Here is an 18737-nt window from a genome sequence, read left to right as displayed (position 1 = left end):
ATCAGCCGGTCCCAGCGGAGCACAATGGGACGCGGCCGGTCCCAGCAAGACATAGTGGGGCTTGTGGGACTTATCCGGCTCCAGCGAGACAAAGTCGGACTCAGCCGGTCCCAGCGGAACATAATGGGACTCGACCGGTCCAAGCAGGACATAGTGGGGCTCAGCCGACCGTACCGCGGGACATTGTGGGACTCATCCGACTGCAGCGGGACAAAGTGAGACTCAGTCGACTACAGGGGGACATAGTGTGCTGAGTCTATGTCCCGCTGGGACCGGCGGAGTCCCACTGTGTCCCGCTGGAACCGGCTGAGTCCGACTTTGTCCCGCTGGAGCCGGCTAAGTCCAACTATGTCCGCTGTAGTCGGTTGAGTCCCAATTTGTCCCACTGTAGTCGGCTGAGTCCCACGTTGTCCCACTGGGACCGGCTGAGCCCCACTTTATCCCGCTGAGATCGGACGAGTCCCACTACGTCCCGCTGTAGTCGGCTAAGTCCCACTATGCCCCCGCGGTAGTCGGCTGAGTCCCACTTTATCCCGTTGGGACCGGCCGAGTCCCATTGTGTCCCGCTATAGTCGGCTGGGTCCCAATTTGTCCCGCTGGGACCGGCCGAGTCCCATTGTGTCCCGCTGTGGTCGGCTGGGTCCCAATTTGTCCCGCTAAACCCGCTGAGTCCCACTATGTCCCGCAGCAGTCGGCTGAGTCCCACTATGTCGGATGTCCCGCTGGGACCTTACGAGTGACCGAGTCCCATTGTGCCCCGCTGTAGTCGGCTGAGTCTTCGTTTGTCCAGCTGTAGGAAAAAGTAGGTTGTGGTGAACGTAAATTAGTAAATTTCAACCTGAGAATCTTATAACGAGAGCATTTTAGGCATGAAGTGTTAATTGTTATTCATTCAAAAGAAGGTTAGATATCTCTGAGATGGTATATGAGAAAGCAGTTACTGAAAATAAGAGATAACATCATAAAGATGAATACCATAAGTTTTGGTTATGTCAGACTTTAGGCTTGTAAGCGTTCTTCGAGGGACTACTTATGAGGATAATACGTTGTTAATTTAGTGGTCGCAGTTAACAAACAATGCGGCATACACGCCGCATATTACCGCAAATGCCGCAATGCAGCTTAGATTTTAAAACTCTCTTCTAATGTCACCCTTCCTCGTGTCATGACGCAGGTATAGCGATTTCGGTCATGCTAGACAGAAAAATAACCAAAAAACAAAACAACAACAATAACAACAGCCGTTTTCACGACGGCTATCTGGCGAATGCTCCTAATTTGACCAAATCTGCACCAAATCTCTATTACACTAGATATATTCGTATCATGAATTAAAGGGACCCTCCCACCTTCAAAAAAGTTAATGAATTGGCATGAAAGTGATGTCGCTCGGTTCAGAAAGAGCGAAAACGAATATCTACCAAATTTCACCGAAAAATACTCACCGGTTTTCAAGATATTAGACTTTTACTTTTGTTTACTTTTTGGGATCCTCGCTGTTCCTAGCGACTTTATTTGGAAGCAATAGTTTGGCAGCTGAAAGTGCGGCACTTCTTGCGCGCAAAGCAGCATATACCACCGCGTGCTACGGAACGTTTTAGTCAAACATTTAAAAATCGTTAGATCTGCGCTGACGTCACACATTCAGAGGGGTATTCAAAAGCATTAGCCCCTCTGAATCAAAATGCGGCAATTTTGAAATTCAATATTTCCGATTTAAGGCATTTCTCGATGTTGTGAGTGCCGAAACCGGTAATTGTGAGCCAGGGACCCCATTTTGGCTAAGGTTAAGGGTGGGAGGATCCCTTTAACTACAAAATGATGTTCCACCTCTTCCACCTCAACTTATCAGTCGAGTGAAACACTAGTCCCTGCCGCCTATCACACAATTAATTGTATTTGTGCCTATGGTGAGGATTGGGTCGCAGCATTCAACTGTGTCACTCATTGTGCGTGGTGCGGCACAGCCTACCATCCCAGGCGACTGATTGTTAAAAGTGGAACATCATTATGGAGTCAACTGTAGTGCTGCGAATGCGATACATATTTTTGTAATGAAAATTACTGCTCCAGTTAATAAAGCCATCGCTTAATAAATCCAAAACATTGTGTAACCAAGGTGGATTTATTTAGCGGATTTCTACTGTAGGTATTCGCGAAAAACCTGAAGGGAGGGGGAACGTGAAAACGCCCAGCCCGGCGCGGGTTAACAGTGTCTCAGCTGAACAGCTGAAGGGATGGGGGTTTCTGGCTCCAGCGATGTGCCTCGATAAATCTTAATGACTTCTTATGTGATATTTAGCCAAATATTTTGTTTAGTTTTTAATACATGGTATGCGTTCCCGTGTCGGATTAAAAACCTCAGTTTTTTCTTAATGGGTGCTTTTTGTACGGTGCTCCCCTACTTTTAGTTTTCAATTCAATTCAAATCAATTCAGTTCAAAAGCATATTCTTTGTTCAACAAGTAAGTTTGTACCGATTCAGTTTGTATGTGCAGATGTAGACGAATGTTCCAAAATTGTAGTGCAAACATAAAATGTTGTCGACGTGCACTATTCTTTTCAATGCCAAAACTGGCATTTAATGGAAAATAAATTATTAATAAAGTAGAAATACTATAGGAGAAACAATATCATGGAAAAGTGTTTGAAATTGATCCATGGGGCTTCGTGCATACGCTCGTGCAAAGTGCATCACTGCATACATTTTCAACACAATTGTGTTCCCCTTAAGGGAACATAATTGTCCACCGTATCCTCCCTTAAAGGTAGTGTGCCACCTTTGAAAGATTTCCCATTTTATTTTTCCCAGGATAAGAAGCTTCTGTTTTTACCTAATATCGCAAAAAAAAATCAAAAATGGGCCTGGAATAGTGCCTTTTTCGCCTAAAAGTTTATCGGTTTTTAGATATGTATAACAACTGTAGTGGGCTCACCTGCAAACAGGCGTCGGGCAACAATCGCGAATGCGGCGCACTTGTGACAATAAGCAAAGGTCATTATAGTGTTACGACCATACGACGTACGGGAATGAGTTATCAGCTGTCTAATCGTAGACAACACAATGTCGAGCCTTAAACTGTAAGCTCGTATTGGTATTGTTTCTTTTATTTGGCTGTCGAACATTATTTATGGTTTGAAATATGATTTTATATAAAATAATTGATATGATAAAGCCGTCTTATCAGTTATGACCCCATTTCACCACACGCAAGTGGCAGAAATGACAAGATCAGCTGACGCATTTTTCTTGGCCGAAGTCAGAGCGCGCAGCCCGACGCACCACCACCGCACCACAAAGTATGAGCAGAAGCCGCGCCCAAAGCCAGGGCCCCGGTAACGTGAGGTAGCCGAGTCGGCGGCCCCGGGCTATCACATGACACCGGGAGGACGCGCGGCTCCGGCTTGGGTCAGCGCACGCTGCCCTGACTCGGCTACCTCACGTTACCGGGGCCCTGGCTTTGGGCGTGGTCTACCGCACCACCTAACAGGAGTGTTCGAAACCGCAGGAGCTGATGATGAACGGGTTTATCGAAACTTGATTGGATGAGCATATCGGTAATAGCGATTTCAGTGTGTGCATTTATTGTTCATAGTGGTGTGAAATGTGGTTGGGGTACGACCGACAACCCGTCGGGGCGAATTTCGCACTGGGGTACTCAAAATTTGAAGAATTTAAGACGTTTCCATGAGTTTTGAAGGTATGGATAAGTATATTCTAAAAATCCGGTTCTCCTTATCTGGGCCATTAACTCCATACGGTCCAAGAAAGCTGGCACACTACCTTTAAGGGAAGATATCTTCTTTTATCTTCTTTAATTTCCGTATCAGATTCGTTAGACCGTAGACACATTGGGAGTGTCATGTTTGTAGTACTGTTTCAGAGCGAGGGCTGTGTGTGTGTGTGGGGGGGGGGGGACACAACTGCCACTGGTACTCCCGCCTCACGCTGTGTCTGCCGGCAGGTACAAACTCGTGGTGGTCGGCGGCGGCTCTGGGGGCTGCAGCGTGGCCGCCAAGTTCACCAGGAAGCTCGGCAAAGGACAGGTGGCTGTCATCGAGCCGGCAGAGGTGAGCTCACCACAGCCGACCAGACCTGACCCGACCGAGCCGACCTCACCTGACCTTACCGACACGCCCAGCTGCACAGTGACACAGCCCACCCGACCTCACCTGACCTTACCGACACGCCCAGCTGCACAGTGACACAGCCCACCCGACCTCACCTGACCTTACCGACACGCCCAGCTGCACAGTGACACAGCCCACCCGACCTGACCTGACTCGGCTGAAGCCGACCACACAGTGCACATTGATGGAACCCACGTGACCTGACCGAGTGGACCTGACCTGACATAACCTAGGCGACCTGACCTGAGCGGACCTGACCTGACCTGACCAGACCGAACCGACCTTACCTGACCTGATCCAGCTCGAGTCAATCGCTCAGTACAATTGGCACCACTCACCCGAACTAACCGAGCTGACATGACCAGACGGAATCGACCTGACCTGACCTGACCGAGCTGACCCGAACTGACCCGACCCGACCTTACCTGGCATGACCTGAGTCGACCTCACCCGACTCCTACCAAATCGACTATGCAATATACAATATACACACATTACATAGTATAACGATTCCAGGGCGGGATGGTGTGTATGAGTGTGTTTAGGGTGTCGGGTGTGTGTGTATAGTTCGGGTGGGGGGAGGGGGGGGGGGCTCGGCAGGGAGCGGGGCGGACGGTAGGGGACGGTGGAGACGCGACTGCGCCGCCCGTTCTTAGGTAACTACATAGCTCTCTCACGATGTGAAGTAGGATCATCCATTACTTGTCAGTCGGGTCCCTCTGACAAATCCCTCTAATTAATGTCCCTCTAACAAATCCTCGGGACGAATCAGTCCTCCACCAAATCCAACCCCTTGTTCCGGGACATGGTGGCAGCCCAAAGCGATGGCCTTGTCACTTTAACACGCGCAGTGGAAGGGTTGCCAGTACTACGCCCAGTGGAAGGGGGGGGCGGATGTCGCCCCCCCTAAGATCTCAGCTCCCACTGGAGCTAGAAAGACGAAATTTGGAGGGTAGGTGGAGGCTATGGGGAACTCTGTTGTGTGTGAATTTCATGACCCTAGGTCAATATCTTCAAGGTCAAATGAGGTCAAATGTGGTCAAATCTGCCATATTAGCGACTTTTTTGCGTTTACACGCCGATAACTCAAAAAGTTACCGGCTGATTTTCTTTTTTCTTTCACTATACGAAAGACCAAACATTTGTGAGTATGTAACGTGAATTTCTAGTTAATCCAACAATAAATATGGCAGTTAGAAGCCTGCTAAGGGTAAGATGTCGCCGGCTGAAGCGGGATCGGCTGGCGCGGGAAACGCGGCAATCACAATTTTGTGTTTACACACTCAGTCATAACTCAAGTTGTTACCGGCCGATTTTCAAAATTCTTTGACCATATCATTCCCTGTACATTTCTCAGTCTTCTCACCAAATTTGACGCGAATCTAATATAATCAGCGGTAAGGAGCGCGATGTAAAGACGGAACCGTCCCGCCCCGGCACAGTCTACAATTCAGGCGGCGCGTAACGGCTAGCGCCGGCCGCCGCGCCGCCGCGCCGCCGCGGCGGCAGGATGTCTGACTTTACATCGCTCTTACTAGAAAAGTTGTGAACCGATTTTCTTATTTCTTGCACGAGAAGATCCGCAGTTCAATTCTGGGCAGGTAGCCGAAATTTCACATTGGTGTTATGCTTGCGGCGCGAGTTATTGGCGAAAAACAGGAGGGGTGGGCGAAATCCGCCCCCCCCCCCTTCCACTGCGCGTGTTAAAACCCAATAGCCATCCCCGAAATTATTATCCCGTGGTAGACCCCAAAAGGCACAGTGGCGCTATAATGGGAAGCAGTCACAGTCAGACAGGGATAGTTCCGATGAGGTGCAAATGTGCTGAGTCACGGATATGAGCACTGGCTCATGTTTGCACAACATTCCGGTGAATCGCAGACAACGTCACTCGACCGGCTTCGCCGCATCGGCACAGAGATACGCCTTCCGAGATTCGCCCGTGGCAGACCTTGACGTGGCTGGTCTGTCAGTGGGTACTGCATGAACGGCGCAGAACAGACCGGTACAGATTAGAACGGCACAGAACAGTGTAGAACAGAACAGAGATGCACAGAACAGACCGGTAGGTACTTACAGAACAGACCGATACCGAACAGACCTGTACGGAACAGACGGGTACAGAGCAGACCGGATACCTACCTACAGAGAGACCAGTCTACCTAAGGAACAGACCGGTGCAAATTATTGTTCAATTTAATTCAAGTTTATTTTATTTTGAAGAGTTTTAAGAAATAACCTGTTTCATGGAGTTTTGAACTGAAATAGCAGTTTTGTAGCTTGAGCTGAGATAAGCACAAATCAGAAGCTTTAAGGCAGCCCAATGATCACCCTATGGTAAAGATATTCCATTTCTGGTTCCGAAACCATTCCATAAGAACTTTTCCCTTACGAAAGAATGCCAAGAATAGCCTCTGCCACCTGTGGCAGAGGCTAAACGTCAGCCAATCAGTCGGAAGCGGGACTAGGTTTTTTAGGTAATTAATGCCTGTGATTAGTCATTGCGTAATCAGCTTCCGCTGCAAACACTATGTGGCCTCTGCCAAAAAAAGAAAACAGTTCTTCCTATTAAAAAAAACACATTTTAAGAAATTCCCATTGTTTTTTATTTTTTATTTATTCCTCGTCCTCCACACGGGATATGTTTTTCCCATTTATGGGAGGGCTCCTGCTCCTCCTCAGGGCTACGGTGCAAGGCGGGAGCCCACCCCACCCCCCAGTGACACAGTTGGGGACGCCAGTCCGGAAGCCGGGCGGCACCGGGGATCGAACCCGGGTCCTCCCGACCACAGAACCGACGCCTTACCAACTGCGCCACTGGAGCCGCAATTGTAAATATTCATTTCCTTTCTGATCGTTTTAAGCATACCAACTCTTAGAATGTGGCAAAAACTATAATATTGAGGGAAGTGATATATTCCCCTTGCATGCCTAATATAAATCCGCAGTTAAATTATTTCCAGAACTTGTCAGCCGTAGTAAATAAATTGGGTAAACCAGCATTTTGAAAGACTGGATGATTACGGAGCGAGCGAAGCGAGCGTAGTCTTTCCTTAGATTAACGGAAATTTCTGAGTATGAGCGGCCGGCCGGCCGGCCGGCCGGCCGTGGTCACGCTTTTGCGACGCTTATATCTCAGCAACCACTTGACCGATTTACATGCGGTAATTTTTGTAGGGTAGCTTCATTCCTTCTACCAAGTATTGGACTATTCCCGATGCATGTGGGTGACCCCTTATGCACGTGCCACGTGCAAAACGAAGAGGTGTCACTTTTGTAATTGTTGCAATATCTCGGTAACTACTTGGCCGATTGCGCTGAAAGTTGGCATGTAGGTAGGCACCCACTAGGCACTGCATATCCATGTGCCAGAGTTGGGGTGCTGCTGCACGTGCGCACGTGCAGGGGTCGTTTCCAGATCTCGAGAACGGCTGGACCGATGGCGCTCAAATTTGGTACACGGTTAGGGACCAGTTAGTAGGGTGCCGTGCACAAGTCAGTTGGGACCCATTTAGCACGTGCGCACGTGCAGGGTGCCGCTCCCAGATCTCGAGAACGGCTGGGCCGATTGTGCTCAAATTTGGCACATCGCTAGAGACCGGTTGGTAGGGTGCCGTGCACAAATCAGCTGGAGGTACCCCCTCGAAATTTCGCACGTGCAAGGCTCACCCTCTCGCTCGCTCCGTTAGTCGCCCCAAAAGGCGTTATACTGGTGTAATGTAGGTAGGGGTACACTGCCCACCAACTGGCCGGAAGTCGCGCGGCCCTCGCGTCGGTGCTCCGCTGTGCTATAGCACAGCGGAGTAACGTATACCTATATAAAGGTAGGTAAGTACGTATACCTACCTATAGAGTAGGTATACGTCATCAGCGCCGCGTCACGTCACGCGGTGGACATGCGACGAGAAGTGACGACAGCGGGGTAGGTAACTACGACGAGAAGTGACGACAGCTCGGGATAACTGGAAGACTGCCAACACGGTCACCACAGATAACACTGCAGCGACTCGAGATCTCAGCTGCTCCAGAGTTGCGACACGCTGCAGCGAGGCGAGACGTAGTTTCCTTGGCGGCTGTCGCTGAATCGACGACCACAAATATGGGCATTATTTTTTATGTAACGGAAGTTAGCAGGGATTCAGCAGGGGTTCAGCAGGGATTCAGCAGGGATCGACGGCCCCTACGATTTCGCTGAATTTTGGTGGAGAGGTGCAGAATGGTGTCCTCTATCGAAAATCCTTGTGCCAAAATGCGGGGAATCCATCAGGGGGGCCACAAATCCCAAAAAACAGTATGCCCTCAGGGCACAATCGACGAACTTTGAAAACCCTACTTCTAGCCGTCAAAACAGCTAAAAATGCACGTCATTCGAAAGAGGACAAAATTTTACGTACAACGGTACCAAATTTAGGGGGCTAGCGCCCCCCTGAACCGAACAAAACAGCTTCAAATATATGGGCCCGGGAGTATGCCCTCGGGGCATAAACAAACGTTTTCAACAATTTCAGGCCTATAACATCGACGAAATCCAGCAATATGCACATCATTGGAAAGAGCGTAATTTCCCAAACAAAAAACCCAAGTAACATTTTTCGATGGGGCCCACCTGGGGCCCACAGGACCCAATTGAAATTTGGGGCCCAATGGGGCGGCCCCTACGATTTTCTTCAAAATTGGCACAGACACTCTCCTGGGCCCCCTCTTTAATCTGGCTGAAGAAACCTACCGGGGAATCCAAAGGAAGGGGCCCAAAGAGGGCCCCAAAGAGGCCCTTTCTAAGTATTGCCCATAATTTCGCGACCAACCCCGGCAATATGCACATCATTGGAAAGAGCGTAATTTCCCAAACAAAAAACCCAAGTAACATTTTTCGATGGGGCCCACCTGGGGCCCACAGGACCCAATTGAAATTTGGGGCCCAATGGGGCGGCCCCTACGATTTTCTTCAAAATTGGCACAGACACTCTCCTGGGCCCCCTCTTTAATCCGGCTGAAGAAACCTACCGGGGAATCCAAAGGAAGGGGCCCAAAGAGGGCCCCAAAGAGGCCCTTTCTAAGTATTGCCCCTAATTTCGCGACCAACCCCGGCAATATGCACATCATTGGAAAGAGCGTAATTTCCCAAACAAAAAACCCAAGTAACATTTTTCGATGGGGCCCACCTGGGGCCCACAGGACCCAATTGAAATTTGGGGCCCAATGGGGCGGCCCCTACGATTTTCTTCAAAATTGGCACAGACACTCTCCTGGGCCCCCTCTTCAATCTGGCTGAAGAAACCTACCGGGGAATCCAAAGGAAGGGGCCCAAAGAGGGCCCCAAAGAGGCCCTTTCTAAGTATTGCCCCTAATTTCGCGACCAACCCCGGCAATATGCACATCATTGGAAAGAGCGTAATTTCCCAAACAAAAAACCCAAGTAACATTTTTCGATGGGGCCCACCTGGGGCCCACAGGACCCAATTGAAATTTGGGGCCCAATGGGGCGGCCCCTACGATTTTCTTCAAAATTGGCACAGACACTCTCCTGGGCCCCCTCTTTAATCTGGCTGAAGAAACCTACCGGGGAATCCAAAGGAAGGGGCCCAAAGAGGGCTCCAAAGAGGCCCTTTCTAAGTATTGCCCCTAATTTCGCGACCAACCCCGGCAATATGCACATCATTGGAAAGAGCGTAATTTACCAAACAAAAACCCAAGTAACATTTTTCGATGGGGCCCACCTGGGGCCCACAGGACCCAATTGAAATTTGGGGCCCAATGGGGCGGCCCCTACGATTTTCTTCAAAATTGGCACAGACACTCTCCTGGGCCCCCTTTTTAATCTGGCTGAAGAAACCTACCGGGGAATCCAAAGGAAGGGGCCCAAAGAGGGCCCCAAAGAGGCCCTTTCTAAGTATTGCCCCTAATTTCGCGACCAACCCCGGCAATATGCACATCATTGGAAAGAGCATAATTTCCCAAACAAAAAACCCAAGTAACATTTTTCGATGGGGCCCACCTGGGGCCCACAGGACCCAATTGAAATTTGGGGCCCAATGGGGCGGCCCCTACGATTTTCTTCAAAATTGGCACAGACACTCTCCTGGGCCCCCTCTTTAATCCGGCTGAAGAAACCTACCGGGGAATCCAAAGGAAGGGGCCCAAAGAGGGCCCCAAAGAGGCCCTTTCTAAGTATTGCCCCTAATTTCGCGACCAACCCCGGCAATATGCACATCATTGGAAAGAGCGTAATTTCCCAAACAAAAAACCCAAGTAACATTTTTCGATGGGGCCCACCTGGGGCCCACAGGACCCAATTGAAATTTGGGGCCCAATGGGGCGGCCCCTACGATTTTCTTCAAAATTGGCACAGACACTCTCCTGGGCCCCCTCTTCAATCTGGCTGAAGAAACCTACCAGGGAATCCAAAGGAAGGGGCCCAAAGAGGGCCCCAAAGAGGCCCTTTCTAAGTATTGCCCCTAATTTCGCGACCAACCCCGGCAATATGCACATCATTGGAAAGAGCGTAATTTCCCAAACAAAAAACCCAAGTAACATTTTTCGATGGGGCCCACCTGGGGCCCACAGGACCCAATTGAAATTTGGGGCCCAATTGGGCGGCCCCTACGATTTTCTTCAAAATTGGCACAGACACTCTCCTGGGCCCCCTCTTTAATCTGGCTGAAGAAACCTACCGGGGAATCCAAAGGAAGGGGCCCAAAGAGGGCCCCAAAGAGGCCCTTTCTAAGTATTGCCCATAATTTCGCGACCAACCCCGGCAATATGCACATCATTGGAAAGAGCGTAATTTCCCAAACAAAAAACCCAAGTAACATTTTTCGATGGGGCCCACCTGGGGCCCACAGGACCCAATTGAAATTTGGGGCCCAATGGGGCGGCCCCTACGATTTTCTTCAAAATTGGCACAGACACTCTCCTGGGCCCCCTCTTTAATCTGGCTGAAGAAACCTACCGGGGAATCCAAAGGAAGGGGCCCAAAGAGGGCCCCAAAGAGGCCCTTTCTAAGAATTGCCCCTAATTTCGCGACCAACCCCGGCAATATGCACATCATTGGAAAGACCGTAATTTCCCAAACAAAAAACCCAAGTAACATTTTTCGATGGGGCCCACCTGGGGCCCACAGGACCCAATTGAAATTTGGGGCCCAATGGGGCGGCCCCTACGATTTTCTTCAAAATTGGCACAGACACTCTCCTGGGCCCCCTCTTCAATCTGGCTGAAGAAACCTACCGGGGAATCCAAAGGAAGGGGCCCAAAGAGGGCCCCAAAGAGGCCCTTTCTAAGTATTGCCCCTATTTTCGCGACCAACCCCGGCAATATGCACATCATTGGAAAGAGCGTAATTTCCCAAACAAAAAACCCAAGTAACATTTTTCGATGGAGCCCACCTGGGGCCCACAGGACCCAATTGAAATTTGGGGCCCAATGGGGCGGCCCCTACGATTTTCTTCAAAATTGGCACAGACACTCTCCTGGGCCCCCTCTTCAATCTGGCTGAAGAAACCTACCGGGGAATCCAAAGGAAGGGGCCCAAAGAGGGCCCCAAAGAGGCCCTTTCTAAGTATTACCCCTAATTTCGCGACCAACCCCGGCAATATGCACATCATTGGAAAGAACGTAATTTCCCAAACAAAAAACCCAAGTAACATTTTTCGATGGGGCCCACCTGGGGCCCACAGGACCCAATTGAAATTTGGGGCCCAATGGGGCGGCCCCTACGATTTTCTTCAAAATTGGCACAGACACTCTCCTGGGCCCCCTCTTTAATCTGGCTGAAGAAACCTACCGGGGAATCCAAAGGAAGGGGCCCAAAGAGGGCCCCAAAGAGGCCCTTTCTAAGAATTGCCCCTAATTTCGCGACCAACCCCGGCAATATGCACATCATTGGAAAGAGCGTAATTTCCCAAACAAAAAACCCAAGTAACATTTTTCGATGGGGCCCACCTGGGGCCCACAGGACCCAATTGAAATTTGGGGCCCAATGGGGCGGCCCCTACGATTTTCTTCAAAATTGGCACAGACACTCTCCTGGGCCCCCTCTTCAATCTGGCTGAAGAAACCTACCGGGGAATCCAAAGGAAGGGGCCCAAAGAGGGCCCCAAAGAGGCCCTTTCTAAGTATTGCCCCTATTTTCGCGACCAACCCCGGCAATATGCACATCATTGGAAAGAGCGTAATTTCCCAAACAAAAAACCCAAGTAACATTTTTCGATGGAGCCCACCTGGGGCCCACAGGACCCAATTGAAATTTGGGGCCCAATGGGGCGGCCCCTACGATTTTCTTCAAAATTGGCACAGACACTCTCCTGGGCCCCCTCTTCAATCTGGCTGAAGAAACCTACCGGGGAATCCAAAGGAAGGGGCCCAAAGAGGGCCCCAAAGAGGCCCTTTCTAAGTATTGCCCCTAATTTCGCGACCAACCCCGGCAATATGCACATCATTGGAAAGAACGTAATTTCCCAAACAAAAAACCCAAGTAACATTTTTCGATGGGGCCCACCTGGGGCCCACAGGACCCAATTGAAATTTGGGGCCCAATGGGGCGGCCCCTACGATTTTCTTCAAAATTGGCACAGACACTCTCCTGAGCCCCCTCTTCAATCTGGCTGAAGAAACCTACCGGGGAATCCAAAGGAAGGGGCCCAAAGAGGGCCCCAAAGAGGCCCTTTCTAAGTATTGCCCCTAATTTCGCGACCAACCCCGGCAATATGCACATCATTGGAAAGAGCGTAATTTCCCAAACAAAAAACCCAAGTAACATTTTTCGATGGGGCCCACCTGGGGCCCACAGGACCCAATTGAAATTTGGGGCCCAATGGGGCGGCCCCTACGATTTTCTTCAAAATTGGCACAGACACTCTCCTGGGCCCCCTCTTCAATCTGGCTGAAGAAACCTACCGGGGAATCCAAAGGAAGGGGCCCAAAGAGGGCCCCAAAGAGGCCCTTTCTAAGTATTGCCCATAATTTCGCGACCAACCCCGGCAATATGCACATCATTGGAAAGAGCGTAATTTCCCAAACAAAAAACCAAGTAACATTTTTCGATGGGGCCCACCTGGGGCCCACAGGACCCAATTGAAATTTGGGGCCCAATGGGGCGGCCCCTACGATTTTCTTCAAAATTGGCACAGACACTCTCCTGGGCCCCCTCTTCAATCTGGCTGAAGAAACCTACCGGGGAATCCAAAGGAAGGGGCCCAAAGAGGGCCCCAAAGAGGCCCTTTCTAAGTATTGCCCCTAATTTCGCATATTGCAATTAAAAATTGCATATAGCAATTAAAATGTTACTTGGGTTTTTTGTTTGGGAAATTACGCTCTTTCCAATGATGTGCATATTGCCGGGGTTGGTCGCGAAATTAGGGGCAATACTTAGAAAGGGCCTCTTTGGGGCCCTCTTTGGGCCCCAAAGAGGCCCCAAATTGGATTCCCCGGTAGGTTTCTTCAGCCGGATTAAAGAGGGGGCCCAGGAGAGTGTCTGTGCCAATTTTGAAGAAAATCGTAGGGGCCGCCCCATCGGGCCCCAAATTTCAATTGGGTCCTGTGGGCCCCAGGTGGGCCCCATCGAAAAATGTTACTTGGGTTTTTTGTTTGGGAAATTATGCTCTTTCCAATGATGTGCATATTGCCGGGGTTGGTCGCGAAATTAGGGGCAATACTTAGAAAGGGCCTCTTTGGGGCCCTCTTTGGGCCCCTTCCTTTGGATTCCCCGGTAGGTTTCTTCAGCCAGATTAAAGAGGGGGCCCAGGAGAGTGTCTGTGCCAATTTTGAAGAAAATCGTAGGGGCCGCCCCATTGGTCCCCAAATTTCAATTGGGTCCTGTGGGCCCCAGGTGGGCCCCATCGAAAAATGTTACTTGGGTTTTTTTTGGGAAATTACGCTCTTTCCAATGATGTGCATATTGCCGGGGTTGGTCGCGAAATTATGGGCAATACTTAGAAAGGGCCTCTTTGGGGCCCTCTTTGGGCCCCTTCCTTTGGATTCCCCGGTAGGTTTCTTCAGCCAGATTAAAGAGGGGGCCCAGGAGAGTGTCTGTGCCAATTTTGAAGAAAATCGTAGGGGCCGCCCTATTGGGCCCCAAATTTCAATTGGGTCCTGTGGGCCCCAGGTGGGCCCCATCGAAAAATGTTACTTGGGTTTTTTGTTTGGGAAATTACGCTCTTTCCAATGATGTGCATATTGCCGGGGTTGGTCGCGAAATTAGGGGCAATACTTAGAAAGGGCCTCTTTGGGGCCCTCTTTGGGCCCCTTCCTTTGGATTCCCCGGTAGGTTTCTTCAGCCAGATTGAAGAGGGGGCCCAGGAGAGTGTCTGTGCCAATTTTGAAGAAAATCGTAGGGGCCGCCCCATTGGGCCCCAAATTTCAATTGGGTCCTGTGGGCCCCAGGTGGGCCCCATCGAAAAATGTTACTTGGGTTTTTTGTTTGGGAAATTACGGTCTTTCCAATGATGTGCATATTGCCGGGGTTGGTCGCGAAATTAGGGGCAATACTTAGAAAGGGCCTCTTTGGGGCCCTCTTTGGGCCCCTTCCTTTGGATTCCCCGGTAGGTTTCTTCAGCCGGATTAAAGAGGGGGCCCAGGAGAGTGTCTGTGCCAATTTTGAAGAAAATCGTAGGGGTCGCCCCATTGGGCCCCAAATTTCAATTGGGTCCTGTGGGCCGCAGGTGGGCCCCATCGAAAAATGTTACTTGGGTTTTTTGTTTGGGAAATTACGCTCTTTCCAATGATGTGCATATTGCTGGATTTCGTCGATGTTATAGGCCTGAAATTGTTGAAAACATTTATTTATGCCCCGAGGGCATACTCCCGGGCCCATATATTTGAAGCTGTTTTGTTCGGTTCAGGGGGGCGCTAGCCCCCTAAATTTGGTACCGTTGTACGTAAAATTTTGTCCTCTTTCGAATGACGTGCATTTTTAGCTGTTTTGACGGCTAGAAGTAGGGTTTTCAAAGTTCGTCGATTGTGCCCCGAGGGCATACTGTTTTTTGGGATTTGTGGCCCCCCTGATGGATTCCCCGCATTTTGGCACTAGGATTTTCGATAGAGGACACCATTCTGCACCTCTCCACCAAAATTCAGCGAAATCGTAGGGGCCGTCGATCCCTGCTGAATCCCTGCTGAACCCCTGCTGAATCCCTGCTAACTTCCGTTACATTTATTTTTTTTTGGGGGGGGGGGGCAGTCGGGCGTTTGCGGCGCGCGACCTCACTGTGGGCACTCGGCAGTCCGTACTCCGTGCTGCGGTGGGAGTACGGACTGCCATACTCCGTAGTCCGTACCTACCAGTAGCCCTGGTAGGCACGGAGTAAGGACCCACTGTACGCAGTCCGTGCCGCGGTGGGGCTGTGGCAGTAGGTACGGACTCTTACGGGCAGTCTGTGCCGTGGTGGGGCTGTAGCAGTAGGTACGGACCCGCTGCCGGCAGCCCGTGCCGCGGTGGGGCTGTGGCAGTGTGCCAGTAAGCCAGTAGGTACGGAGTACGGTCACGGACCCACTGCCGGCAGTCCGTGCCGCGGTGGGGCTGTTGAAGCAGCGTGGACTCGGCCCGCTGCCGAGCTGCGGTCTGCGCCGGGACGGGAGTGGCGAGGGATGGGATGGCGATAGAGAGGGTGGCGGTGGCATCGGAAAACAGATGGCTCTGTGCCTCTGTCCATGTTTACACGGCGTCTGGCGTGTTAAAAGTCGAGACCTGGTCCCTACCCTCGCCGAGCGGCGTCACCTGACCGCCGCCCACAGGCGTGTCCCCTGCGGGCGCCAGGCACATCCACCGTCCGCTGTCTGCCGGTGTGGCTCGGTCAGACCGTCCCTGGGCCACGCACTGACGGACCGTTCCCCCCCGTTACAGAAGCACTACTACCAGCCCATGTGGACGATGGTCGGCGGCGGGATGAAGACGGTGGAGCAGTCGGCGCGGCCCATGAAGGACGTGCTGCCCGCCCAGGCCGACTGGATCCGGGAGAGAGCGGTAGGACGCGCCGGGTCGGAGCGCTGTTCGGCAGCCGGCTATTTTGTGTGCAGGGTATGACGCATTCCGCGAGCCGACGTCACGGGCGATGACGTCGGCTCGCGCGCGAGCCGAGCGCCAACGACAAACTAACGGGAACCCTCGGACACCCTCGGGGCATAAACCACGGAGTAGCATATTGAGCGAGTCTTATAAGGGAAATTCATATATTTTCGTTCCTCAAATGATAATCAGGGTGTCTCTTACCTTTTTACGTATCATTTAGGCTTACCTAACACTTCAGTTGCCAAATATCCGCAGTTTATTCAAACGAAGGTATTTTCAGTAAATATCAATGCTATAGACCGAAATCTTTTGAATAAAAACTCTAACCAATAGAAATAAAAATAACTTATTTTATTCCAACCATTTCCTCCAAATTAACAACATAAAAACTCACATTTACGCACATCATTCATAATAAACCATACTAACACGCCGCTTTTGACAATTGCGGCGTCGAGTGGCGCGCTGCTAGCGCTCTTTTTCGATCGCAGAGACCCTGCACGCGCGCGAGCACACTACGTCACGTCCGGGGGGCACAGGTATATGAAAAATCGCAGTGACGTAACACTTTTCTCGCTTCTCATTGGTCAATAGCCCGTTGCCGGGGTAACGTGCACGTATGTGAGCGCCGGCAAGAGTACTAGCCGGCCGCCGATCAGGGCTCGGGCTGGCCGGCCGCGGACTGACGGCGGCAGAACGACGGCTCTAATACAGGGGCCAGTCCGGGGGTCAGGGCAGGGGCGGCAGGGCGTTATATAACAAGAGTCCGGGGCGGGCGGCGGGGGCAGGGTCCAGTGCGGGGTGGTACGTGTCGGTTCACCGAGGAGTACGAGGGGGTATCGAAAAGTTCTGATCATCACATAGAAGATATAGACCGATTTTGATGATTTTTGGTAGGCATTATATTTGGTTCTCAAGAACAATGTTCCCGCAAAGAAAATCCTGAGAAGTGGTTTTATCTTATGTAGGAGAGACTTAGAAGTAAAAAAGATGAGCATTGGGCCCACTGAGGACCGAACCGTCATCCAACTAATGCATTTGAAACGGTATCACACTGATAAAATACATCAAGAACGTGAACTTAGTTTATGGCGAAGAAAGCCCATCTCATGCACTTACCGAAAATGAAGAAATAATTTTCAACTTGGTTGCATAGCCTTTGCAAGGGAGTCAAGAAGTGAATGACTACCAGTGATTGACAAGGTGGTGACTGTGAAGGAAGTGGAGGACCTCATCCTTACAGATCGTCGTGTGGCCTTTCAGATGATTGTGCAACAGAAAGGTCTCAATGCTGGCAGTGTCTGAAAATATTATCAGCGAAGAACTACAGACGATAAAGGAGTCAGCCCGCTTAGAAGTTCGTGTGTCTACTTTGTTCGAGAGAAAAATTCGTCTTGGCCTTTCGAAACGAAAACTAGGCCTTTTTTTAGGAAATTGAAGACATCCTTGATCATTTGATGACTTGTGACGAATGCTGGGTTTATGTGTATGATTCAGAGACAAAAAGATGATCTAGAAGTTTAAGCACGGCACATCTGCCCTTCTTAAAAGGCGAAGATGCAGAAGCCGATATGGAAAGTCAATGCTCTCAGTGTTCTGGATCTGGCGTAGGATAGTCATTACCGACTGTCTTGATAATGGTCGGATAATGATAAGCATGCGCTACTGCACACTTTTGAAGAAATTGCGAGATGGCCTCAAGCAGAATCGCCGCAAAAAAAGCCCAAGAAAGATGTTTTATCCTCACGGACAGTGCCCCCACCCATTCGTCCTGAGCTGCGATTGAAGAAACAACATGATGTGGACATTAAATCCTACCGCATCTAACAAATTCACCTGACCGGGTATTAACTGACTCTTGATTGTTACGGGAGATGAAGAATCCACAGTATGGCCGGTGATTGAAGGACAGAAATGACGTCATTGATGAGGTGAAGCAGTGATTTACGGGACAGTGCGAAGGTTCTACAATGACCGCCTGAGGCAGTTCAAGAAACGATGCAATAAAAGTTTGCGGTCGTGTGTGGTGACTTGTGAAGAAGTAATGAACATCATGTAAAAAAATCAAATTTGTATCACATCTAATTCATGGTGATGATCAGAACTTTTCAGGGCCTCCTCTAAGGATTTTTCACTGGGTGGGCAGAATTTTCGCTACTCCCCTGCCCAAGGGCGAATCCAGCCACTATTTTGAGGTTCAACCAATTTCAAAACCTGTTACCGCGGGGGGGGGGGGCGGGGGTGAGGCGAAATAAGCAGTGCCGTCATTGGAAATAAGATGATAGTTTGCAAAGTTAACTTTTGTCGTATGTTTTATGGTTAGCGATGCTCGAGCGATTCGTTCCAGAGTTACATGTACAGCCCTCCGCAAACTGCGTGGTAGGTAGGTATTCTTAATCGGTATTCTTGCTATTTTGACAATGTACCAGTTTTTGTGACCTTGTGACCTGGCCTCGGGTCACTAGAACCTAAAACTCCAAGGCCAAGTGACAAACAGATGCTCCAAGTCGTGTCTTAACCCTCGCATGTGTGCGGCGTTTGCCAGCTTCTAATGTGTAGTGGGGAGGGGGGTCGGTTGGACCCCCCTTGCCGTTTGGCCCCT

At 50.4% G+C, this 18737-nt stretch overlaps 1 protein-coding gene across 2 annotated transcripts in view; it reads left to right on the top strand.

Moving 5' to 3' along the window:
- LOC122394072 (sulfide:quinone oxidoreductase, mitochondrial-like) overlaps positions 1-18737 on the top strand; it is a 98945-nt gene that overhangs the window by 68164 nt on the left and 12044 nt on the right. For both annotated transcript variants that reach the window (XM_043332121.1, XM_043391039.1), the window contains exons 2-3: positions 3966-4071; positions 15971-16090. In XM_043332121.1, coding sequence (XP_043188056.1) covers positions 3966-4071; positions 15971-16090 — 226 coding nt within the window. The remainder of the gene's footprint in view (positions 1-3965; positions 4072-15970; positions 16091-18737) is intronic.

This window comes from Amphibalanus amphitrite, unplaced genomic scaffold (assembly GCF_019059575.1).
Source record: "Amphibalanus amphitrite isolate SeventyFive unplaced genomic scaffold, NRLGWU_Aamphi_draft 000000F_arrow, whole genome shotgun sequence".
Classification (NCBI taxonomy): Eukaryota; Metazoa; Arthropoda; class Thecostraca; order Balanomorpha; family Balanidae; genus Amphibalanus; species Amphibalanus amphitrite.
The sequence above is the reverse complement of the archived record's forward strand: the minus strand, read 5'-3'. Positions and strand labels throughout refer to the sequence as shown.